At 58.2% G+C, this 24,678-nt stretch overlaps 3 protein-coding genes and 1 long non-coding RNA gene across 7 annotated transcripts in view; all 4 read left to right on the top strand.

Moving 5' to 3' along the window:
- Positions 1–538, top strand: part of HCFC1 (host cell factor C1) — a 28,720-nt gene extending 28,182 nt beyond the window's left edge. Inside the window, exon 28 of the mRNA XM_066570232.1 lies at positions 446–538. Within this exon, the coding sequence (XP_066426329.1) occupies positions 446–485 (40 nt within the window). The 3' untranslated portion in view covers positions 486–538. The remainder of the gene's footprint in view (positions 1–445) is intronic.
- Positions 539–1,895: 1,357 nt separating this feature from the next.
- On the top strand, positions 1,896–11,326 carry RENBP (renin binding protein). Of its 3 annotated transcripts, XM_066570447.1 has the most exons (10): positions 1,896–2,042; positions 2,549–2,624; positions 2,712–2,787; positions 3,473–3,645; positions 4,742–4,984; positions 6,408–6,489; positions 7,956–8,131; positions 9,937–10,068; positions 10,592–10,679; positions 10,775–11,326. In XM_066570447.1, the coding sequence occupies exons 1-10, from the start codon at positions 1,948–1,950 to the stop codon at positions 10,855–10,857; spliced, it is 1,224 nt and encodes a 407-aa protein (XP_066426544.1). In that variant the 5' UTR covers positions 1,896–1,947; the 3' UTR covers positions 10,858–11,326. The 3 variants fall into 3 exon arrangements, with proteins under 3 accessions (XP_066426544.1, XP_066426541.1, XP_066426542.1); XM_066570444.1 differs by lacking the exons at positions 1,896–2,042; positions 2,549–2,624; positions 2,712–2,787 and having other exon boundaries at positions 2,862–3,645; XM_066570445.1 differs by lacking the exons at positions 1,896–2,042; positions 2,549–2,624; positions 2,712–2,787; positions 10,592–10,679 and having other exon boundaries at positions 2,862–3,645.
- Positions 11,327–11,572: 246 nt separating this feature from the next.
- LOC136570048 (synaptophysin-like) overlaps positions 11,573–24,678 on the top strand; it is a 17,536-nt gene continuing 4,430 nt past the window's right edge. The window contains exons 1-5 of one of the 2 annotated variants that reach the window (XM_066570482.1): positions 11,573–11,706; positions 12,579–12,644; positions 15,123–15,283; positions 17,352–17,550; positions 18,177–18,368. In XM_066570482.1, the coding sequence (XP_066426579.1) occupies positions 11,689–11,706; positions 12,579–12,644; positions 15,123–15,283; positions 17,352–17,550; positions 18,177–18,368 (636 nt within the window). In that variant the 5' untranslated portion in view covers positions 11,573–11,688. The remainder of the gene's footprint in view (positions 11,707–12,578; positions 12,645–15,122; positions 15,284–17,351; positions 17,551–18,176; positions 18,369–24,678) is intronic. The other variant, XM_066570483.1, reaches the window with a different exon arrangement.
- Positions 23,348–24,672, top strand: LOC136570118 (uncharacterized). Its single transcript, XR_010785506.1, has 3 exons — positions 23,348–23,410; positions 24,005–24,057; positions 24,143–24,672. It is a non-coding gene; the product is annotated as an uncharacterized lncRNA (long non-coding RNA).

Genomic DNA, 24,678 nt, shown 5'->3' with positions numbered 1-24,678 from the left:
TTGGGGGGTTCTGGAAGGGTCCGGGGGCTCTTTTGAGGGGCTGGGGGTTGTTTTAAGGGGTCTTGGGGGGTTTTGGGGGTTGTTTGGGGGGTCCTTGAGGGGTCTGTGGGTCGGTTTGGGGGGAAATTTGGGCTCTGGGGGCTTTTTGGGGGGCTGGGGGTACTTTTAAGGGGTCTGGGGTATTTTGGGGTGTCCTTGAGGGGTCTTGTGAGTCTTGTTTGGGGGGAAATTTGGGGTCTGGGGGCTCTTTTGGGGGGTCCTGGAGGGGTCTGGGGTTGGTTTGGGGGGTCCTGAGGGGATCTGTGGATCGATTTGGGGGGGTCCGGGTGGGTCTGGAGGAGTTTTGGGGGTCCCGGGGGGGCTGAATTTGGGGTTATTTTGGGGTTTTTTTTGGGGGGGGTTATTTTGAGGAGGGGTCTCCATCAAACCCCTCCCTCCCTTGCAGGAAATCCGCTCCAAAGAAGCCCAAGGCTGAAGGGCAGTGAAGGACCCCCGGGACCCCCCCCCAAAAAAAAAAAAAAAAAAACAACAAAAAAACCCCGGGGACCCCCCCCCCACCCCCCCACCCATATCAACACCCCCAAATATCCCCGGGGGTTTTTTTGGTTTTTGGGGGGGGGAGTGGGGAGAAATTTTGGGGTCCCCTCGCCTCGAGAGGGGGGGGTGGGGGGGGTCTTGGGGGGGGGTGGGGCCTTTTTTTTTTACCTGTTGCAGTTGCTGGAATGAAAAAGTTTTGTACAACGCTGCCCCTCCCCCCTCCCTCCCCTCCCCCTCCCCCCCCCAAAATCCGACCCCTCCCCCCCCCACCCCCCCCCCTCGGGACCCCTCCCCCACCCTGTACAGACCCCACCCCCCCCCTCTCCCAGGGGTGGGGGGGAGGGGGAGGGGGGGGACCCCCTGTGTATCATAGTGGGGGGGGGGGAGGGGAAAAAAAAAACCGCCCCCCCCCCGAGCCCTCCCCCCCCTTCCCCTCCCCTCCCCTCCCCCCCGAGTGTTGTGTCCGTCGTTTTTGTGCTATTTTGAAAATTAAAAAAAGACATTTTTTTGGAGTAAAAATTTCATCAAATTGGGGGGGTTTGGGGTGGGGGGGGGGGGTTCTGGTGGTCCGGAACCCCCAGTTTTGGGTTTGGGAGGGGAAATTTGAGGGTTCAGGAGGGTCTTGGGGGGGGTTCTGGCTGTTCTGGACCCCCCAGTTTTGGGTTTGGGAGGGGAAATTTTGGGTCTGGGAAGGGAAATTTTGGGTCTGGGGGTCACTTTGGGGGTCTCCAGCCCTTTGAAACCCCTCAGTTCTGGGTCTGGGAGGGGAAATTTGGGGGTTCAGGGGGGTCTTGGGGGGTTCTGGCTGCTCTGGACCCCCCAGTTTTGGGTCTGGGGGGAAAATTCTGGGTCTGGGGGTCACTTTGGGGGTCCTGGGGTCACTTCGGGGCTCTCCAGCCCTTTGAACACCCCCGATTTTGGGTCTGGGGGAGTCCTGGTGCATAAGGGGCGTGGCCATCTAGCGATGGGTGTGTCCACGGGGCGTGGCCAGGAAGGGGGCGTGGCCGTGTCGCGAGGTCTCATGACTGGGCAGCGGTCGCGGTCGGTCCGGAGTGGGGGGGGCGAATTTGGGGACCCCAAAAGGGGCCTGGGGGGGTCTGGGGGTGCTGAGGGGGGGTTGGGGTCCATGGGGACCCCCGAGGTGGGGACTGGGGGGGTTTGGGGCGGATTTTGGGGACCCCCAAGGCTGGGCTGAGGGGGGAATTTGGGGCCGAGGGGGATTTGGGGGTCTGGGGGCTCCGTGGGTGAGTCTGGGGGGGAATCTGTGGGTCTGGGGTCCCAAGGGTGGTTATGGGGGGGTATTTGTGGGTCTGGGGTCCCTTGGGTGGGTCAGGGGGGTATTTGTGGGTCTGGGGTGGTTATGGGGGGTATTTGTGGGTCTGGGGTCCCACGGGCGCCCCCTCCCCAGCCATGGAGGAGCTGCGGGCGTGGCGGGGCCGCATCGGGGCCGAGCTGGACGCGGTCGTGGCGTTCTGGGAGCGGCACTCGCACGACCCCGAATACGGGTGAGGGTGGGACCCCCAAAAAACACCCCCAGGAACCCCCAAAAACACCCCTGGGACCCCCAAAAACAGCCCTGGGACCCCCAAAAACAGCCCTGGGACCCACGAGAACCCCAAAAAACACCCACAGGAACCCCAAAATCACCCCCAGGATCCTCCAAAAACACCTCCGGGACCCCCCCAAAACCAACCCTGGGACCCCCCAGAACCCCCAAAAACATCCCAGGGACCCCCAGCACACCCCAGTGACCCCCCTGAGTGACCCCCAGGACCCCCCAGGTGCCCCCCACAGCCCCACGGGAGACTCCGAGCTCTGGGACCCCCAATTTTCCCCCAAATTCCCACCCAAGTGAGTCCCAAAAATGAACCCAGGACCCCCCCAAATTCCCACAGGGATCACTCAAGACCCCCCAGATTCCCATAGGGGACCCCCAAACGCTCTTCCCACAAAGGGAAGACCCAAAAATCCCCCCGGGACCCCCAAATCCCCCCCAAATTTCCCCTCCCAGGGGTTTTTTCTCCTGCCTGAGCCGCGACGGTTCCGTCTACGACGACACCAAATTCGTGTGGCTGCAGGGCCGCCAGGTCCGTGTGGGGCGGGGGGCGCGGGGTGGGACCTGGGGGGGCTCTGGGGACCCCCCTGACCCCCCCAAACCCCCCCTGCACCCCCAGATCTGGGTCTATTCCCGCCTGTACCGCACCGTGCCCCGCTTCCGCCGGCCCGAGCTGCTCGAGGCGGCGCGGAAAGGTGGGCAGGGGTCCCGGGGGGATTTTGGGGGGAATTTGGGGGTTTTTGGGGTGGGGTTTGGGGCAGTTCCCACATTTACCCATTTTAGGGTCAGTTCCACTCTTTTTCCATCCCGAAATTGTCCCAATTTTACCCCAAATTCCCCCAGTTTTCCCCCATTGCTCCCCACTGATCCCTATGGGTGCAGCTCCCCGCTTTGAATTTTGGGTTCAATTCCTCCTTTTTTCCTCCCCCCAATCCCCCAATTTTCCCCCAATTCCCCCACTGATCTCTACGGGCGCAGTTCCCCCTTTTTTTTCCACCCTAAAATTCCCCAAAATTCCCTGAAATTCCCCCAATTCCAGCCAGGGAGTTCCAACCCCACTGATCTCTATGAGTGCAGCTCCCCCTTTTTCCATCCTCCAATTCCCTCCAATTTCCCCTCAATTCCCTTCAAAATCCCAAATCCCCCAAATCTTTCGAATCTCCCCAAATCTTCCGAATCTCCCCAAATTTCCCGATTTTTTCCCCAAATTCCCCCCTCGATCTCAACGCCTGCAATTCCGCATTTGGCCGCTAAGCGGCGCTGCCCCCATTGATCTCTATGGGCGCCCCCAATGTTTGGTTTTTTTTTTTTCCCGCCCCCAATTCGTCCAAAATTCGCCCCAAATTGCCCAAAATGGGCGGAATTTGCCCCAAATTTCAGCCGGGGAGTTCCTGGAGAGCCACGTGCGGCCGGAGCCCGGCTCGACCCGCGCCGCCTTCGCGCTGAGCCGGGACGGGCGCCCGGTGCGGCTCCAGCGCAGCTTCTACAGCGAAGCGTTCTGCGCGCTGGGGCTGGACGAGCTGGGCCGGGCGGCGGGCGAGGAGCGCTACCGGGTGAGACCCCTCCCCAAATTAACCGGGACCCCTCCCCAAATTAACCCGGACCGGGGGAGACCCCTCCCCAAATTAACCCGGATCCCTCCCCAAATTAACCCTGACCCCTCCCCAAATTAACCGGGACCGGAGGAGACCCCTCCCCAAATTAACCGGGACCCCTCCCCAAATTAACCCTGATCCCTCCCCAAATTAACCGGGACCGGGGGAGACCCCTCCCCAAATTAACCGGGACCGGGGGAGACCCCTCCCCAAATTAACCCGGATCCCTCCCCAAATTAACCAGGACCCCTCCCCAAATTAACCGAGACCGGGGGAGACCCCTCCCCAAATTAACCGAGATCGGGGGAGACCCCTCCCCAAATTAACCAGGACCCCTCCCCAAATTAACCCGGACCGGGGGAGACCCCTCCCCAAATTAACCCTGACCCCTCCCCAAATTAACCAGGACCCCTCCCCAAATAACCCCCGGGACCGGGGGAGACCCCTCCCCAAATTAATAACCCGGGACCCTCCGCAAAATAATCCCCGGGACCGGGGGAGACCCCTCCCCAAACAACCCTGACCCCTCCCCAAATTAACCCCGGACCCCTCCCCAAATAAACCCTGACCCCTCCCCAGATAACCCCAGGACAGGGTGAGACCCCTCCCCAAAACACCTCTGAGACCCCTCCCCAAAACTCCCCAATTCCCCCTCCTCAAAGCCCCCCGAGATTCCCCCAAACCACCTGTGGGACCCCCCCCCCAAAAACACCTCTGAGACCCCAAAATAACCCTGGAACCCCCAAGACCCCCCCTAAAACACTGCTGGGACCCCAAAACACCCTTGGGACCCCCAAAGCCACCCCTGAGACCACTGAGACCCCTCCCCAAAACCACCCCTAGGCCCCCCAAAACTCCCCCATTCCCCCTCCCCAAAGCCCCCCGAGATCCCCCCAAAACACCCCTGGGACCCCCAAAACACCCCTGGGACTCCAAAATAACCCTGGAACCCCCAAGACCCCTCCCCAAAACACCCTTGGGACCCCCAAAACCACCCCTGGGACCCCAAAGCCCCCCCTGAGCCCCCCTGAGCCCCCAGCCCCATTTCCCGCAGGCCTGGGCGCGGCGCTGGGCCGGGGCCATGTGGGGCTGGGCCCGGGGGGCTCCCATGGAATTGGGGCGCCCCCGGTTTTCGGGGACCCCCCCGCAGCAGGCGCTGGCCCAGGCCATGATGGTGCTGAAGGTGGGGCTGCAGCTGTGGGGGGACCCCCGGAGGGACCCCCAAAATGAGCCCGAGGCCCCCGAGGCCGAGGCCATGGCGGAGTGGGGGGCGCAGCACGTCCTGATGCACCTGCAGGTACCCCCAAAATTCACCCTGGGGACCCCCAAAAAAAATCACTCTGGGACCCCCCAAATTGGGAACACCTGGGAACCCCCAAAATCTTCCTGGGAACCCCCAAAATCATCCTGGGAGCCCAAATTCACCTGGGAACCCCAAAAAAATCACTCTGGGACCCCCCAAATTGGGAACACCTGGGAACCCCCAAAATCATCCTGGGAAGCCCCAAAATTCACCTGGGAAGCCCCAAAATCATCCTGGGAACCCCCAAAATTCACCTGGGCAACCCCAAAATCATCCCTGGACCCTAAAAAATCACACCTGGGAACCCCCAAAATTCACCTGGGAACCCCAAAAAAATCACTCTGGGACCCCCCAAATTGATTTGGGAACCCCCAAAGCACACATGGGAACCCCCAAAATCATCCTGGGAAGCCCCAAATTCACCTGGGAAGCCCCAAAATCATCCTGGGAGCCCAAAATTACGGCTGGGAACGCCAAAAAATCATCCTGGGAAGCCCCAAAATCACACAAGGGCAACCCCAAAATCATCCCTGGACCCTAAAAAATCACACCTGGGAACCCCAAAATTCACCTGGGGACCCTAAAATCATCCTGGGACCCCAAAATTAGGGCTTGGAACGCTGAAAAAATCACTCTGGGACCCCCAAATTCACCTTGGGAACCCCAAAATTCACCTGGGAACCCCCAAAATTCATCTGGGCAGCCCAAAAAAATCGTCCTAGGGACCCTAAAATTGCAGCTGGGCACCCCCAAAATTCACCTGGGAACCCCAAAGTTCACCTGAGCAGCACAAAAAAATCATCCTGGGGACCCCAAAATTCACCTGGGAACCCCAAAATTCACCTGGGCAGCCCAAAAAATCGTCCTAGGGACCCTAAAATTGCAGCTGGGCACCCCCCAAAATTCACCTGGGAACCCCAAAATCGCAGCTGGGCACCCTAAAATCACACCAGGGCACCCCCAAATCATCCCTGGACCCTAAAAAATCCCACCTGGGAACCCTAAAATCATCCTGGAATCCCCAGCTCACACCTTGGAACCCCAAAAATTACAGCTGGGACCCCCAAAAAATCACACCCGGGCACCCCAAAATTGTCCTGGGACCCCAAAAACTCCCACCTGGGACCCCCAAAATTGTCCTGGGACCCCAAAAATCGAAACTGGCAACGTGAAAATCACACCTGGACCTTGAAACTCCCACCTGGGACCCCCCCAAAAACCTCCCTGGGAACCCCAAAAAATCCCCGCCAAAAGTCGCCCCCGGGGGCTCCGCAGTGTCGGGGTCTCCCCTCACGGGTTCCCCCCATTTTCGGGGTCTCCCCTCACGGGTTCCCCCCATTTTCGGGGTCTCCCCTCACGGGTTCCCCCCATTTTCGGGGTCTCCCCTCACGGGGTCCCCCCATTTTCGGGGTGCCAGCGGGGGGACTCGGTGGTGCTGGAGAACGTCAGCCCCGAGGGGGAGGAGCTGCCGGGGAGCCTCGGGCGCCTCATGAACCCCGGTGAGGGGGGGACCCCGAATTGGGGAGGGGGGACCCCGAGTTTGGGGGGTGAAATCTCAATTTTGGGGAGGGGGGAGCCCGGTTTTGGGGGGCTTGTCCCGATTTTGGGAGGTTTGGAGCTCAATTTTGGGGGGTTTGATCCCGGTTTTGGGGGAAAATCCCAATTTTGGGGGTTTTGATCCCAATTTTGGGGGGTTTGGAGCTCAAGTTTTGGGGAGAACCCTGATTTTGGGGGGTTTGATCCTGATTTTGGGGGGTTTGGAGCTTGATTTTTTTGGGGGGGAAACCCAAATTTGGGGAGTGGAGACTCTGACTTTGGGGGCAAATTCTGATTTTGGGGGGTTTATCCCAATTTTGGGGGGTTTGATCCCAATTTTGGGGGGGTTGATCCCGGTTTTGGGGGTTTTATCCCAATTTTGGGGGTTTTGATCCCGATTTTGGGGGGTTTGGAGCTCAATTTTTGGGGGGAAACCCAAATTTGGGGAGTGGGGACTCTGACATTGGTGGCAAATTCTGATTTTGGGGGGTTTGATCCCAATTTTGGGGGGTTTGATCCCGATTTTGGGGGCTTTGATCCCAATTCTGGGGGAGTTTTCCCCAATTTTTTGCTCTTTTTCCCCAATTTTGTGCCCCGGCCCCTCAAAATTCGAGCTCCCCCCTTTTTGAGGAGTGCCCCCCAATTTTTAGGTTCCTTTTCCCCCGTTTTGAGCTACAAAACCCCAATTTTTTTACTGCTTTTTCTCCTTTTTTTTCTCTTTTTCCCCAATTTTTCCTCCTTTCCCCCAACTTTTTCCCTCTTTTTTTCTTTTTATTTTCTCTTTTTTCTTTTTTTAATCTTTTTTTTCCTCTTTTCTCTCATTTTTCCACCCCTTTTTTCTCATTTCTCTCTCATTTTTTCCCTCTTTTCTCTCATTTTTCCACCCCTTTTTTCTCATTTCTCTCTCATTTTTTCCCTCTTTTCTCTCATTTTTCCACCCTTTTTTCTCATTCTCTCTCACTTTTTCACTCTTTTTTTGCTCATTTTTTCCCTCTTTTCTCTCATTTTTCACCCCTTTTTTCACTCTTTTTTTCCCTCTTTTCTCTCATTTTTCACCCCTTTTTTCACTCTTTTTTTCCCTCTTTTCTCTCATTTTTCCACCCCTTTTCTCTCATTTTTCCACCCCTTTTTTCTCATTTTTCTCTCATTTTTCCACCCCTTTTTTCACTCTTTTTTTCCCTCTTTTCTCTCATTTTTCCACCCCTTTTTTCACTCTTTTTTTCCCTCTTTTCTCTCATTTTCTCACCCCTTTTTTCTCATTTTTCTCTCATTTTTCACCCCTTTTTTCACTCTTTTTTCCCTCTTTTCTCTCATTTTTCCACCCCTTTTCTCTCATTTTTTCACCCCTTTTTTCACTCTTTTTTCCCCTCTTTTCTCTCATTTTTCCCCCCCCATTTCCCCCCGATTTCCCGTGTTTTGGGGTGTGCAGGGCACGCTCTGGAGGCGGCCTGGCTGCTGCTGCAGCTCTCGGGGCGCAGGGGGGACGCGGCCCTGGGCGCTCGGGCGGTGGCGGCGCTGCTGGAGGGGCCCCTGCGGCGGGGCTGGGACCCCCAGCACGGGGGGCTCTTCTCCTTCCTGGACGCTGACGGCCTCTGCCCCACCCAGGTAACCCCAAAACGCGCCTGGGGAGCCCCAAAACGCGCCTGGGGAAACCCAAAATGCACCTGGGAACCCCAAAACGCGCCTGGGGAACCCCAAAACGCGCCTGGGGAAACCCAAAATGCACCTGGGTAACCCAAAATGCACCTGGGAAACCCCAAAACGCGCCCGGGAACCCCAAAACGCGCCTGGGGAAACCCAAAATGCACCTGGGGAACCCAAAATGCACCTGGGGAACCCAAAATCCCACCCAGGTAACCCCAAAATGCACCTGGGAATCCCAAAATGCACCTGGGTAACCCCAAAATCCCACCCAGGTAACCCCAAAATGCACCTGGGAACCCCAAAACGCACCTGGGTAACCCAAAATGCACCTGGGGAACCCCAAAATGCACCTGGGAAACCCAAAACACGCCTGGGGAACCCCAAAATGCACCTGGGTAACCCAAAATCCCACCCAGGTAACCCCAAAATGCACCCGGGTAACCCAAAATCCCACCCAGGTAACCCCAAAATGCACCTGGGAACCCCAAAACGCGCCTGGGGAACCCCAAAATGTACCTGGGTAACCCCAAAATCCCACCCAGGTAACCCCAAAATGCACCTGGGAACCCCAAAACGCACCTGGGTAACCCAAAATGCACCTGGGGAACCCCAAAATGCACCTGGGAAACCCAAAATGCACCTGGGTAACCCAAAATTCCACCCAGGTAACCCCAAAACGCATCCAGGGACCCCAAAATCCCACCCAGGTAACCCCAAAATGCACCTGGGAATCCCAAAACACGCCTGGGGAACCCCAAAATGCACCTGGGTAACCCAAAATCCCACCCAGGTAACCCCAAAACGCGCCCGGGGAACCCCAAAATGCACCTGGGTAACCCCAAAATCCCACCCAGGAATCCCAAAACGCACCTGGGGAACCCCAAAATGCACCTGGGTAACCCAAAATCCCACCCAGGAATCCCAAACTGCACCTGGGAACCCCAAAATGCACCTGGGAAATCCCAAACTGCACCTGGGAACCCCAAAATCCCACCCAGAACCTCCTGAGTACCCCCAAATCCCCTTCCCCCCGTTTTTCCCCATTTTTCTCCTTTTTTTCCCATTTCCCCCCAGTTTTCCTGGTTTTTCCCCCATTTTTGCCCACCTGGAGTGGTCCATGAAGCTGTGGTGTCCTCACCCTTTTTTCCCCAGTTTTCTCCCAATTTTTCTCTGGTTTTCCCCCATTTTTCTGGGATTTTCCCATTTTTTATCATTTTTCCCCCCATTTTTCCCCAAACTCCCGTTTTTTCCCCTATTTTCCCAGCTGGAGTGGTCCATGAAGCTGTGGTGTCCTCACCCTTTTTTCCCCAGTTTTCTCCCAATTTTTCTCTGTTTTTCCCCCAGTTTTCTGGGGATTTTCCCATTTTTTCCCCAAATTTCCCTTTTTTTCCCCCCATTTTTCCCCAAATTCCCATTTTTTCCCCCATTTTCCCAGCTGGAGTGGTCCATGAAACTGTTGTGTCCTCACCCCTTTTTCACAGTTTCCTCCCCATTTTCCCCCCATTTTTCCCCCTTTTTTTCCCATTTTTTCCCCAAATTTCCCTTTTTTCCCCCCATTTTTCCCCAAATTCCCTTTTTTTCCCCCATTTTCCCAGCTGGAGTGGTCCATGAAGCTGTGGTGTCCTCGCCCCTTTTTCACAGTTTCCTCTCCATTTTTTCCCCATTTTCCCCCCATTTTTTCCCCTTTTTTTTCCATTTTTTCCCCAAATTTCCCTTTTTTCCCCCCATTTTTCCCCAAATTCCCGTTTTTTCCCCCATTTTCCCAGCTGGAGTGGTCCATGAAGCTGTGGTGGCCCCACGCCGAGGCCATGGTCGCCCTCCTGGCCGCCCAGCGCTTCCAGCCCCGGCCCAGTTTGGTCTCCCAGTTCCTGCAGGTGGCCCAGTACACCTTCGACAAGGTGGGGGTTTGGGGGGAAAAAATGGGATTTTGGGGACTTTGGAGTCACTTTGGGGAATTTGGAGCCATTTTGTGGGAAATTTTGGGGGATTTTTGAGGGCTTTTTGGGGGTTTTTGGGGGAAATTTGAGGCCATTTTGCAGGAAATTTGGGGGCATTTTTGGGGGAATGTGGGGGACACCTTTGCAAAAATTTGGGAGAAGTTTGGAAGATTTGGGGGATTGGGGATATTTGGGAGGATTTTGGGGGATATTTGAGGGATTTGAGATGGATTTTGAGGGGATTTGGGAGGAGTTGGGGGGGGATTTTGGGGAATATTTGAGGGCATTTTGGGGTGTGGGGGTCTCCAAAACCTCTCCCCGTTGAGGTTTCCCCATTCCGAAGCTTTTTGGGGGCTCCTTTTCGGGGTCTCCCACACCCTTCCCATTTGAGGTAGGGGTCTCACCTCCCTCTCCCCCCATCCAAATCCTCAAAAATCCCCCAAAATCCCCCAATTTTCCCCAATTTTCCCCAATTTCCCCTCAGTTCCGTGACCCCGAGCACGGGGAGTGGTTCGGGTACCTGAACCGCGACGGCTCCGTGGCACTTTCCATCAAGGGGGGGCCCTACAAAGGTGGGTCTGGGGTCTCTCATCGACGAGGGGGGGTCGGGAATGGGATTTTTCCTGATTTTTGCCCGTTTTTTCCCTTTTTTCCCCTGATTTTCCAGGCTGTTTCCATGTGGCGCGGGCGCTGCTGATGTGTGAGGAGATGCTGGACGCCATCTTGGAAGGGGAGGAGCCTCCGCAATAAATTCGGGATTTGGGAGCCCCAGAAATAAATTTGGGGACTCCAAAAAAAAATCGGGATTTATCCTGGATTAAGCTGAGAGCCACCCCCAATAATCCTGATGAAAGTGGAGAGCGAAAAAATTGAAATAAAGGGAAAAATACACAAAAAATTCATGGATCCCCCCGCCTCAAAAATGGGCATCTGATGTCCCAAAATTAAAAAAAGATCACCTCAAAATACCCCCAAATTCCCAAAAATTCACCCCAAAATCCTCAATGTCCCCTCAAAAAGTTGAAAGAAAGTAAAAATCCACAATTAATTCCCAAATCCCAAAAATCGCTTCAAAATTCCCCCAAAATCACCTCAAAATACCCAGAAAATCACTTCAAAATCCGTCAAGAAATCGCCTCAAAATCCCTATAAAAATGACCCCAAAATACTCAATGTCCCCCCAAAAAAAGTTCAAATAAAGGCAAAAACACACAACAAATTCTCAAATTCCCAAGCTCCCCTCAAAAATTCCCAAATTTCCCTCAAAAATTCCCAAATTTCCCACAAAAATTCCCAAATTTCCCCCAAACGCCTCTTTTCCCGCCTTTTCCTCCCCTTGCCCTCACTCAAAATGGCGACGCCCGCTCCCTCACTATTACGTCACTTCCGCCCTTCACTTTATATCGCTGTTACCTCCTCTTTCCTCACCTCCCTCCGCACTCGGCTGTTCCCTCTTCTCTCTTCTCCCCCCGCCGCCGCGCACGCGCCGCTGTTCCCTGCTCAGTCCCCCCCTCCCTCCGCGGCTGTTCCGCGGCGCGCCGCTCCCCCCCCCCGCCGCGCTGCGTCTCCTGGACCCGCAGGATGGAGGTGCTGAACCAGGTGGGGACCCCCCCCCCCAAAAAACCCACCCGGGACCCCCCCTCTGCGCCAAACCCACCCAAAGACCCTCCCCCAAAACCCCCCCGGGCCGGCTGGGGGGTGAGGGGGCGGCTGCGACCCCCCCGCTCCGCGCTGGGGAATTGTGGGGAGGGGGCTTGGGGGGAAATTGAGGGGGGGGCGCAGCTGCGGGGGGTGGGGGATGGATTGGGGGGGGGCGGATGAATTTTTGGGGGGGGGGGGCGAGGATGAATTTGGGGAGGGGGCCTGAATTTGGGGAGGGGGTTTCTCAATTTGGGGCTGGGGGCTTCTTAATTTGGGGCGGGGGCTTCAAATTTGGGGCGATGCTGGTGGATTTTGAGGGGGGGGGGGCTCCAAAATTTGGGGGATGCGGGTGGATTTTGGGGGGGGGGGGTCCGCAATTTGGGGAGGGGTCGCGGGAAGGATTCGGGGGGGAGGGGGATGCCCTTGAAGGGGGAGGGGTCAATTTGGGGAGGGGTCGCTGCCGCAGCATCCCCGGGGGGGGATGGAGGGGAGGGGTGAGGATGATGATGCAGCAACAATGGGGGGGGGAGGGGGGGGGACACCAAAAAAACCCCCAAAAATGGGTGGGGGGCGGGGTATGACGTCAGCGTGACGTCAGCACGGCCAGGTTTGGGGTGACCCCCCCCTCAAATTTGTCCTTGGGGTGGGGGGGGGGGGGTCCTGGGAGAATTTGAGGGATTTTGGGGGGAGATTTTGGGTTTTTTTGGGGGGGATTTTGGGGTTTTTGGGGGGGGAAATTTGGGGTTTTTGGGGGGGATTTTTTGGGGGTTTTTGGGGGGGATTTTTGGGGGGTCCCGAGCCCCCCCTGAGGGTCTCCCCCCCCCCTCAAGTTGGTGGCCGGGGGGCAGTTCCGGGTGGTCAAGGAGCCCCTGGGCTTCCTCAAGCTGCTGGAGTGGGTGAGTGATCCCCCCCCAAAAAAATCCCAAAATCACCCCAAAAATTCCCCCAAACCACTCAAATTCCCAAAACCCCAAACCTTCCCCAAAATCCCCCCGGGACCCCCCTAAAAACCCAAATCATCCCAAAAGCCCCCCCCGGGACACCCCAAAAAATCACTAAAACCGCCCAAAAAAACCCCAAACCACCCCAAAATTCTTCCAGGCACCCCAAAAACCCCCAAACCGCCCCCAAAACCCCCTCGGGATCCCCCAAATCCCCTCAAAATCCTCCTGGGATACCCCAAAAAATCCCCAGGAAACCCCAAAACCCCTCATGGGACCCCTCCCCAAACTCCTCAGGATCCCCTAAAAACCCCAATCCCCCCCCCACCACCCCCAAAATCTTCCCAAAGACCCCAAAAAATCCCACAAATCACCTCAAACCACCCCCGGGACCCCCAAAAAATCCCCCAAACCCCCCAGGATACCCCAAAATCCCCCTCAAAGACCCCCCCAAACTCCTCGGGACCCCCAAACCCCCTCCAGGATCCCCCCAAATCCCTTTGGGATTCCCTCGAAGACCCCAAAATCCCCCTCAAAGACCCCAAAACCCCCTCGATACCCCCCCAAATCTCCCCCCCCGGACCCTCGCCCTGAGATTTGGGGACACCAAAACCCCCTCAGGACCCCCCAGGACCCCCCAAAACCCCTTTGGGACCCCCCAAGAGAACCCAAAACCCCCTCGAGATCCCCCCAAACCCCCCTGGATCCTCCCTCCGAACCTAAAACAGATTTTGGGGACCCCAGGACCCCCCCAGGACCCCCAAAATCCCCCAAATTTTCCCCTCCCCCCACTCCCGGGACCCCTCCCCCCCCGCGTTCCCCTCCCCCCCCCAATCTGGGTCAGCTCCATAATCCGGGATAATCCCGGGATTTTGGGGGGGGGGGCCGTGTCCCCCCCTGACCCCTCCCCCCCCCCCACCGTGACCCTCAAGGTCCTTCCTGACCCCTCCCCCCCAAAAAAAATTCAACCGGGACCCCCCCAAAATTTCTGGGATCCCCCCCCCCCAAAAAAAAAAACAACAAAAAAAAGCTTTTGGAGCCCCCAAAATCCTTCTGGGATCCTCCCAGTTCATCCCAGTTCATCCCAGTAACCCCCAAAACCCCCCCAGGGACCCCCAAATCCCCCCCAAACCCTTCCCAGTTCATCCCAGTAACCCCCAAATCCCCTCCCAGTTCATCCCAGCTCCTCCCAGTAACCCCCAAATCCTCTCCCAGTCCCTCCCAGTTCATCCCAGTTCCTCCCAGTAACCCCCCAAGTCACCCCAGTACCCCCAAATCCCCCCAAACCCCTCCCAGTTCCTCCCAGTAACCCCCAAATCCCCTCCAGTTCATCCCAGTCCATCCCAGTAACCCCCAGACCCCCCTAAACCAACCCAGTCCCCCCCAGTGCCCTCCCAGTTCCTCCCAGTTCCTCCCAGACCCCCAAAACCCGCCCAGGAACCGCCCAAATCCCCCCCAGCTCCGCCCAGTCCATCCCAGTGACCCCCAAAACCCTTCCCAGTCCATCCCAGTTCATCCCAGTGACCCCCAAATCCCTCTTCAACCTCCCCCAGTCCCTCCCAGTGCCTCCCAGTCCCCCCCAAACCCATCCCAGTTCCTCCCAGTGACCCCCAAACCCTTCCCAGTCCATCCCAGTCCATCCCAGTAACCCCCAGTGACCCCTAAACAGCCTCTGAACCCCCTGAATCCCTTCCCAGTCTCTCCCAGTGTCCCCCAAAATCCCCTCAAATCCCCCCAGTGACCCCCAAATCCCCCTTGAACCTGCCCCAAACCCCTCCCAGTAACCCCCAATCCCCTCCCAGTGACCTCCAGTCTCCTCCCAGTCCCTCCCAGTGCTGCCCAGTGACCCCCAAACCCCCCAAACTCCCTCATAGCCCCCCCAAACCCCCCCAAACCCCTCCCAGTGCCCCCCAAATCCCCGAATCCCCATTTTAACCCCTCCAAATTCCTCAAAATCCCCCCCAAATCCCCTCCAGTGACCCCCAAACGCCTCCCAAACCCCTCCCAGTAACCCCCAATCCCCTCCCAGTGACCTCCAGTCTCCTCCCAGTCCCTCCCAGTGCTGCCCAGTGACCCCCAAACACCCCCAAAACTCCCTTATAGCCCCCCCAAAACCACCCCCAACTCCCTCAAATCCCCCCCAAATCCCTCACAGCCCCCCCAAACCCCCCCAAACCCCTCCCAGTGCCTCCCAGTGACTCCCAGTGACTCCCAAACCACCCCCAAATCCCTCACAGCCCCCCCAAACCCCCCAAACCCCTCCCAGTTCCCCCCCGAACCTGCCCCAATCCCCTCCCAGTCCCCTCCCAGTGACACCCAGTGACTCCCAAACACCCCCAACTCCCTCACAGCCTCCCCAAACCACCCCCAAAGCCCCTCATAGCCCCCTCAAGCCCCCCCAAACTCCCTCACAGCCCCCCAAACCCCTCCCAGCGGCTCCCAGTGGCTCCCAGTAAGCCCAGTTTGCCCCAGCTGTTCTCCATCTTCGCCTTCGCCACCTGCGGGGGCTTCAGCGGCTCCCTGCGCCTCAGCATCGAGTGCGCCCCCCCCAACCGCTCCGCCCCCATCACCGTGGCCTTCGGGTACCCCTTCAGGTGGGCTCTGGGGGGCATTTGGGGGGATTTTGGGGGGGCCTGGGAGGGGTCTGGGGGAAGTTGGGGGGTCTGGGAGGGATCTGGGGGGATTTGGGGTTTGGAGGGGATTTGGGGGGGGATTTTGGGGGCCCGGGAGGGGTTTGGGGGAAGTTGGGGGCTCTGAGAGAGGGTTTGGAGGGGATTTGGGGGGATTTTGGGGGGCCTAGAGGGGTCTGGGGGAAGTTGGGGGGTCTGAGAGGGGTCTGGGAGGGATCTGGGGGGGATTTGGGGGGTTTGGAGGGGATTTGGGGGGATTTTGGGGTGCCTGGGAGGGGTCTGGGGGAAGTTGGGGGGTCTGGGAGTGGTCTGGGAGGGGTTTGGGTGGTCTGAGAGAGGGTTTGGGGGGATTTGGGGGGAGTTTCAGGGGGATTTTGGGGGGGGATTTGGCGGGGGATTTGGGGTTTGGGGGCGGATTTTGGGGGTATGGAAAGGTTTTGGGGGGTCTGGAGGGATTTGGGGGTCTGAGAGAGGGTTTGGAGGGGATTTGGGGGGGATTTTGGGGGCTGGGAGGGGTTTGGGGGTAGTTGGGGGTTCTGAGAGGGGTCTGGGAGGGATTTGGGAGGAGTTTCGGGGGGATTTTGTGGGGGGGATTTGGGGTTTGGGGACGAGTTTGGGGGAGTTTGGGGGTCTGGGGGGAATTTGGGGGGTCTGAGAGAGGGTTTGGAGGGGATTTGGGGGGAGTTTCGGGGGGATTTTGGGGGGCACTTGGGGTTTGGGGGGAGTTTGGGGGGGTTTGGGGAGAATTTTGGGGGTATGGGAAAGGTTTTGGGGGGTCTGGAGGGGGATTTGGGAGGGATTTGGGGGATTTTGGGGGTCTGGGGGAATTTGGGATTTTGGGGAGGAGTTTGGGGCGGTTTGGGGGGGTCTAGGGGGAGTTTGGGGGGATTTGGGGTTCGGGGAGGGGTTTGGGGGGGATTTAGGGGGGTTTTGGGGGAGATTTGGGGTGAATTTGGGAGGGGGTTTGGGGGAATTTGGGGGCAAACCGGGGGGATGTGGGGGTGTTTGGGGGATTTGGGGGTCTGGAGGGGTCTTTGTGTACCCTGGACCCCCCCCAAATAACCAGGGCTCCCCCCTAAGCTGCACCAGGTGTGTGGAGGGTCCCAAAATACCCAAAAAATAAAAAAAAAAATCCCCCCAAAATCCCCAAAAATCAGGACGGGACCCCCCCAAACTTTACCCTGGACCCCCCCCCCCAAATAACGGGGACCCCCCAGGCTGCACCAGGTGTGTGGGAGGGTCCCAAAATCCCCAAAAATTAAAAAAAAAAATCTCAAAAATTCCCCAAAAAATTCCCAAAAAAATCTCAAAAAATCCCCAAAAAATCCCGAAAAATCAGGACGGGACCCCCCCCCCAAATAACGGGGACCCCCCCCTCAGGCTGCACCAGGTGTGTGGGAGGGTCTGAAAATCGCAAAAAAGCCCCAAAAAATCACAAAAAATCCCCAAAAATTCCGCAAAAAATCCCAAAAAATCAGGACGGGACCCCCCCAGGCTGCACCAGTTGTGTGGGGGCATCCCAAAATCCCCAAAAATTAAAAGAAAATCTCAAAAATTCCCAAAAAAAACCCCAAAAATCCCCAAAAAATTCCCAAAAAATTCTCAAAAATCCCCAAAAAATCCCCAAAAATCCCCAAAAATCAGGACGGGACCCCCCCCCCCAAATAACGGGGACCCCCTTAAGCTGCACCAGGTGTGTGGGAGGGTCCGAAAATCCGCAAAAAATCACAAAAAATCCTAAAAAATCCGCAAAAATCAGGACGGGACCCCCCAAACTTTACCCTGGACCCCGCCAGGCTGCTCCAGGTGTGTGGGAGGGTCCCAAACTCCGCAAAAAATCGCAAAAAATCCCCAAAAATTCCGCAAAAAATTTCCTAAAAAATCCGCAAAAAATCCCCAAAAAATCGCAAAAAATAAATCCGCAAAAAATCCGCAAAAAACTCAAAAAATCTCAAAAAATCCCCAAAAAATCCCCAAAAAATCCCCAAAAATCAGGACGGGACCCCCCCCCAAATAACGGGGACCCCCCCAGGCTGCACCAGGTGTACTTCGAGGCCCCCTCGTGCGGGGCGGGCCCCCCCGAGCGGGTGTTCCTGGTCGGTGACCACTCCTCGGCCGCTCAGTTCTTCGTCACCGTCGGGGTCGGCTCCTTCCTCTACGCCCCCGCCGCCCTCGGGGGGTACCTGTTCGCCCCCCAGGCCTACCGGGCGGGGGGGCGCGGGCCCCGCATCGTGAGTGGGGGGTTTGGGGGGCGTGGGGCGAAATTTGGGGGGTTTCGAGTGGTTATTGGGGGGTTTGGGGGGTGTTGAAAGGGGGTTTTGGGGGGGTCTTGTGGGGGGTTGGGGGTGGGCGGGATGGGGTTGGGGGTCTCTTGAAGGGGTTTGGGGGAGCTGGGGTGAAATTTGGGGGGGTTTGGGGCAGTTTTGGGGGAGTTTGTGGTGGTTATGGGGGGGTTCGGGGCCGTTTTGGGCAAGTTTGGAGCTGTTATTGAAGGATTTGGGGGTGTTTAAAGGGGGTCTTGGGGGAGAGGTTGGGGGTCTCCTGGAGAGGTTTGGGGGAGCTGGGCTGAAATTTGGGGGGCTTTGGGGCAGTTTTGGGGGGGCTTTTGGGGAGTTTGGGGTGGGTGGGATGGGGTTTGGGGGTCTCTTGGAGGGGTTGGGGGGAGCTGGGGTGAAATTTGAGGGGGTTTGGGGGGGGTGTTGGGGCACTTTTGGGGGAGTTTGTGGTGGTTATGGGGGGGTTTAAGGGGGGTTTAATTGGGATTTTTGGGTTTTTCATCGGGATTTTTGGGTTTTTAACTGGGATTTTTTTTAATTTTATTTTTAATTTATTTTTCATGGTGATTCTGTGTCCCCAGGACCTGGGGGTGACGGCAGCGCTGGCGTTCCTGTGGCTGGTCAGCTCCTGCGCCTGGGCGGCCGCGCTGGCCGAGGTCAAGGCGGCCACGTCGCCCTCGGGGGTGCTGGCCCAGGTCGGGGGGTGCCAACGCCCGGGGGCGCGGTGCCAGGCGCTGGGGGCACCCCGGACCTCGGGGCTCAACACCTCTGTGGTGAGTCTGGGGCTGCAGGGACCCCAAAAACACCAAAAATCCCCCCCAAAAAACCCCCAAATCCACACGAAACTTGGGGCTCAACACCTCCGTGGTGAGTCTGGGGGATGCAGACCTCAAAAACCCCAAAAATCCCCCCCAAAAAACCTCCCCAAAAACCCCAAATTCCTCAACACCTCCGTGGTGAGTCGGGGGCTGCAGACACCCCAAAAATCCCCCCCAAAAAACCCCAAAAATCCCCCCAGAAAACCTCCAAAAAAACCCCGAATGCCCACGAACCTCAGGGCTCAACACCTCCGTGGTGAGTCTGGGGGTGCAGAGACCCCAAAAAATCCCAAAACCCCCCAATAAAACCCCAAAATCCCATAAATAACCCCAAATTCCCCTCAGGTGTTCGGCTTCCTGAACCTGGTGCTGTGGACGGGGAAGCCCAAATGCCCCCCAAACCCCTCCCCAAAATCACCCCAAAATCCCCAAAATTCCCCTATAACCTCCCCCCAAAAAACCCAAAAAAACCCCAAAAAATCCCCCAAAATTCCCCTCAGGTGTTCGGCTTCCTGAACCTGGTGCTGTGGACGGGGAACCCCAAATTCCCTCTAAACCTCCATATCCCCCCCCTAAAAAAAACCCCGAAAAACCCCAAAAATCCTCCAAAACCCCCCCAAAAAATCCCAAAAAACCCCAAAAAATCCCCCAAATTCCCCTCAGGTGTTCGGCTTCCTGAACCTGTGCTGTGGACGGGCAACCTTTGGTTCGTCTTCAAGGAGACCGGCTGGGGGGGCCTGGGGGGCCCGCGCTCCGTCCCCGGGGGGGGTCCCCGAAAAGGCCCCGGCCCCGGAGGGGGGTACGGCCCCCCCGAGGGGGGGTACGGCCAACCCGGGGGGGCTACGGCCAACCTGGGGGGGGCTACCAGCCCGACTACGGCCAGGGCGGGTACGGGGGGCCCCCCTCGGAAGGGGGGTACGGCCAGGGAGCCCCCACCTCCTTCGCCAACCAGATGTAGGGTGAGCGTGGGGGTTGGGGGGGCGGGGGGGGGGGATTTTGGGGGGTTTGGGGGTGGTTTGGGGGGCTGGAGGGGGATTTCGGGGGTTTGAGGGGTATTTGGGGGGGGTTTGAGGGGGTTTAGGGGGGCATTTGGGGGTGGTTTGGGGGATTTGGGGGGTTTGAGGGGGGGATTTCGGGGGGTTTAGTGGGTTTTGAGGGGGTTTAGGGGGGTTTGAGGGGGTTTAGGGGGATTTGGGGGTGGTTTGAGGGGTAAATGGGTGGTTTGAGGGGGGGATTTCGGGGGATTTAAGGGGGTTTAGGGGGGATTTGGGGGGTTTGAGGGGGGATTTCGGGGAGTTTAGTGGGTTTTGAGGGGGTTTAGGGGGATTTGGGGTGGTTTGAGGGGGATTTGGGGGTTTGAGGGGGTATTTGGGGGGGGGGTTGAGGGGGTTTAGAGGGATTTGGGAGTGGTTTGAGGGGGATTTGGGGAGTTTGAGCGGGATTTGGGGGGTTTAGGGGGTTTTGAGGGGGATTTGGGGGGATTTGGGGGGGATTTAGGGGACCTTAGGAGTGTTTGGGCGTTTTGAGGAGAGGTTTGGGAGTGTTTTGGGGGGCGGGTTGAGGGAACTTGAGGGGAGGGTGGTGGGGGTGTATTTGGGGGCTTTGGGGGTGTTTTGGGGGGATTAGGTGGTCTGGCTGTGATTTGGGGTATTCTGGGGAGTGTTTGGGGAGTTTTGGGATCTCCACGGGGAGGTTTTGGGGGTAATTTTGGGGGCAGGGTGGATAAAATTTGGATCCAAGTCCTCCAAGCCGCCAGGGGGCGCCCTGACCCTCGCCCTTCTGGCCTCTCCCCAGGTCCTCCCTCCAGCAGGGGCGCTGTGCCGAAGAGCCGCCCCAAGCGGCGGCGATCGGGGGCGGGGCCTGGGGCTGAGCCACGCCCCCAAGGGGGAGGGGACCGTGGAGTGGGAGGGGCTTGACCCCCCCCCCCCAATAGAACCCCCCCCGCCCCAATGAAACCCCTAAAACTCCCCCAAAACCACCCAAATCCCCCCAAAATCCCCTTCACTGCCCTTCCCCCACCCCACGGCCGTGCCAAAGCCCCCCCCCCCCGGCCGTGCCCCTCCCCCACCTCACGCCCCCTCCCCCCCGTGTCTTTGTGCCGTGATTGTGACGTTTTGGGGGCTCCCCCCCGGCTGCCCCCCTCAATCCCCACCCCCCCAAAAAAAAAAATGTGGGGCAGGGCCGGGGGTGGGGGGCGGGGGCTGAGCCCCCCTGGGACCCCCCCGGAGGGAATAAAAGATAACGGTGACACCGCCAGGGGGGTTCCCAAATATTTTTGGGGGGGGTTGTGCTCTAAATTTGGGGGGTCTTGAAATTGGGGTGTTTGGTTGGGGAACCCCCAAATCTTGGGAAGGGAGGGGTCTGGACCCTAATTTTGTTGGGGTGGGGGTCTTGGGGTTCAGATCTCCTTTTGCGGGGGTGGGTCTGAGGGTGGTGACCCCACATTTGGGGGGTCTCGAGGATGGAGAGCCCACATTTGGGGGGGGTCTGGGGGTTCGGAGCTCATGGGAGGGGTTGGGGGGGGTCGTGGGGTGCTGGGACCCACCAAAACCCCCCTGGGACCGAACCCTTAATAAGGAGTGGGCGTGGTTTGGTGTTGACCACGCCTATATATTCAAATAAGGACATGGGTGGAGTCTCGATGTAACCACGCCCATATATGGACACACCCACACGTTTGGGCGGGAATTCAATCCAAATAAGGCAGTGGGCGGGGTCTGTGGTAGCCACGCCCCCTGCCCTGAGTCATTCCCGGCGCGGCCCCGGCGGAGAAGGTACCGGGACCCCCCAAAAACCCCAAAAAAACCCCAAAAAAGCCCCAAAAACCCAGAACTCAGGGGGAGACCTCCTGGAGTCCACTCCAAGGCCGTGAGGGGACCTCGGGACCGCCAGAAATCCCAAAAAAATCCCAAAACTCGGGAGACGCCCCCTCAGACCCTTCCCCCAGAGCCGTGAGGGGACCTCGAGATCCCCCGGGAACCCCCAAAAACTCAGGGTTAGATCCCCTAAAATCCCTTCTACAGCCTCGACGGGAGCTCGGGAACCCCCAAAACCCTCAAAACTCAGGGGGAGACCCCCTGGAACTTCCCTCAGAGCCGTGAGGGGACCTCGGGACTCCCCCAGGATCTCCCAAACCAACCCGGGACGCCCCAAACCCCCCAAAGATCCCCCAAAAACCCCAAATTTCATAGAGAGACCCCCAGAATCGCCTCCAGAGCTGTGACAGGACCTCGGGACCACCCAACAACCCCAAAAGCCCCGAAAAAAAACTCCGAAACTCAGGGGGAGACCCCCTGGAACCTCACTCAAGAGCCGTGAGGGGAACTCGGGACCCCCCCCCGAAAAATCCCCTAAAAATCCCCCCCAAAAACATCCAAAAAACCCCAAAATTCATGGAGGGATCCCTCCCGAATCGCCCTCAGAGCCCTGAGGGGACCTCGGGACCCCCCGAAAAATCCCCTAAAAATCCCCAAACCCCCAAAATTCATGGAGGGATCCTCCCGAATCGCCCTCAGAGCCGTGAGGGGATCTCGGGACCACCCAAAAACCCCAAAACCCCCGGGGAGACCCCCGGAACTTCCCCCCCCCCCCCCCGCCCGAGCTGTGAGGGGACATCGGGACCCCCAAAATCGAGGGGGGACCCCCCTGGGACACCCCTAAAAACACAGGGGACCCCCCCCCCCAGTGACCCCCGGACCCCCCCTCAGCCATGGAGAGTTTTCGGGGCCTTTCGGACGAGGAGCTGCTGGAGAAGCTCCAGAGCCGGCGCGGGCCCCTGGGTGGGCACTGGGATGGACTGGGAGGGACTGGGGGGAACTGGGAGGGACTGGGTGGGGATTGGGAGGGGATTTGGGGACATTGGGAGAGACTGGGAGGGCTGGGGGGAACTGGGAGGGGGATTGGGAGGGCACTGGGAGGGGATTTGGGGACATTGGGAGGGACTGGGGGGAACTGGGAGGGACTGGGTGGGGATTGGGAGGGGATTTGGGGACATTGGGAGGGACTGGGAGGAAAGGGGTGGGTGGGGGGTAACTGGGAACACTGGTTTGCACTGGGAGGGGTAACTGGGAACACTGGTTTGGACTGGGAGCACTGGGAGGGGTAACTGGGAACACTGGTTTGGACTGGGAGCACTGGGAGGGGTAACTGGGAACACTGGTTTGGACTAGGAGGGAATGGGAAGGTAACTGGGAACACTGGTTTGCACTGGGAGGGGTAACTGGGAACACTGGTTTGGACTGGGAGGGGTAACTGGGAACACTGGTTTGGACTGGGAGCACTGGGAAGGGGTAACTGGGAACACTGGTTTGCACTGGGGAGGGGTAACTGGGAACACTGGTTTGGACTGGGAGCACTGGGAGGGGTAACTGGGAACACTGGTTTGCACTGGGAGCACTGGGCTGACCCCGTGCCTCCCACCTCAGGGCCCCCCGCAAACTCTACGAGAAGAAATTCTACGAGTTCGAGACCCGGCGCTGGAGGAGGGGGGGGGGCGGGTCCGTGGGGAGGGGTTTTGGGGGGTCCTGGGAGGATTTGGGGGGTCCTGTGAAGATTTGAGAGGGTCCTGAGGGGGATTTGGGGGTCCCTGGGGGAAGTTTTGGAGTCCCTGGGAGGATTTGGGGTGGGGTCAGGTCGGGAGGGGGGGTCCCTGGGGGGGGTTTGGAGGGGTCCCTGAGGGATTTGGGGGTCCCTGGGAGGCTTTGGGGGGTCCTGGGGGGGTCTTGGAAGGGTTTAGGGGTCCCTGGCAGGATTTGGGGGGTTTGGGGAGGGGGAGAGTCCATGGGGACGGGGGTCTGGGGAGATTTGGGGGGCCCTGGGGAGTCCCAGAGGAATTTGGGGAGGGGTTTGGGGGGTCCTGGGGGGGTTTGGGGGGGGGTCCAGGTTTTTTTTGGGGGGGTCTCTGCGCCCCCCTCACTCCCCCTGTGTCCCCCCCAGATGATCCCGACAGCGACAGAGCCCCCCCAGAATTTGGGGGGGGGGCGCGAGCGCGGCAACCTGTGAGAAGGAGGAGGGGAGTGGGAGGAAATTTGGGGGGATTTGAGGGAAAATGGAGGGAATTTCGGGGGGATTTTGTGGGAATTTTGAGAGGATTTTAGGAGAAATTTAAGAGAATTTTTGGGGGGAATTTGTGTGGATTTGGGGAGAAATTTTGAGGGAGTTTTAGGGGAAATTTGTGGGAATTTTGGGAAGTTTTTGAGGAGATTTTCGGGGGATTTTGAGGAAATTTTGGGAGAATTTGGGAGAAATTTTGGGGGGGACTTTGAGGGAATTTTAAAGAAATTTTGGGGAAGTTTTGAGGGAACTTTGAACCCATTTTGGGGGAATTTTGTGGGAATTTTGGGTGTGTTTGGGGGAAATTTTGAAGGGAATTTTAGAAGAAATTTAAGGGAATTTTTGGGAGGATTTTGAGGGAATTTGTGGTGGGATTTTAGGGGAAATGTAAGGGAATTTGTGGGGAATTTGTGCGGATTTGGGGGAAAATTTTGAGGGAATTTTAGGAGAAATTTGCGGGAATTTTTTTGGGGGTATTTTGAGGGAATTTGGGGGGGGTTCCTCTCCCCCTGACCCCTCCCTCCCCTCGCCCCCCCCAGATTGTGGAGCGCTCCCCCAGCCCCTCCCCCACCCTGATGGATCACGTGGACAGGTGAGGTGGGGGGAGGGGTCTGGGGGGGCGGGGATTTTGGGGACCCCCCCCAGCCCCCCCTAATTTATTCCCCCCCCCCCATCAGCCCCCTGCGTTTGGAGCCCCGGCAGCCGCTCCGAGCCCCCCCGGGACCCCCCAAAATCTTCGCGGGACCCCCCGAGCCCCCCCCGGGACCTGGGCGCCTCCTCCCCCTCCGAGCCCAACTGGTGGCACTGGGGGTGATCGGGGGGGTCCTGCTGGGGCTGCTGCTGCTGGGGGGGGGCCCTGGCTGAGACCCCCAAAATCCTGCCGGGACCCACCCCCCAAAAAAAAACCCACTCCGAATCTTTGGGGACCCCACCAAAATCCACCCCGAAAACCCTCAGGATGCTCAAATTCTCCCCAAAATCCACCAGTGGCCCTCCCAAGACCCCCAAAATCCCTTTGGAGCCTCCCCGGGATCCCCAAAATTCCCTTTGGGAACCCCCGGGACCTCCAAAATCCCTTTGGGACCCCCCAAAAACCCCAAACCACCCCCTGGAGACCCCCCAAAACTCCCTTGGAACACCCGCAGGACCCCAAAAGCCCCTCGGGACCCACCAAAACCCCCTTGGGACCCCCCAGGACCCCTCACGACGCCCC

The sequence above is a fragment of the Molothrus aeneus genome, unplaced genomic scaffold (assembly GCF_037042795.1).
Source record: "Molothrus aeneus isolate 106 unplaced genomic scaffold, BPBGC_Maene_1.0 scaffold_30, whole genome shotgun sequence".
Lineage (NCBI taxonomy): Eukaryota > Metazoa > Chordata > Aves > Passeriformes > Icteridae > Molothrus > Molothrus aeneus.
Note: the sequence above shows the minus strand (reverse complement) of the source record. Positions and strands in the feature narration are given on the sequence as shown.

Excerpts from the sequence above, each read along its gene's own strand:
- RENBP (XM_066570444.1), top strand. The coding sequence starts at position 3,160 with ATGAGTGCAGCTCCCCCTTTTTCCATCCTCCAATTCCCTCCAATTTCC. Across the intron at positions 10,069-10,591 it reads CCCAGTACACCTTCGACAAG|TTCCGTGACCCCGAGCACGG; the intron begins GTGGGGGTTTGG and ends ATTTCCCCTCAG. Across the intron at positions 10,680-10,774 it reads CAAGGGGGGGCCCTACAAAG|GCTGTTTCCATGTGGCGCGG; the intron begins GTGGGTCTGGGG and ends CTGATTTTCCAG.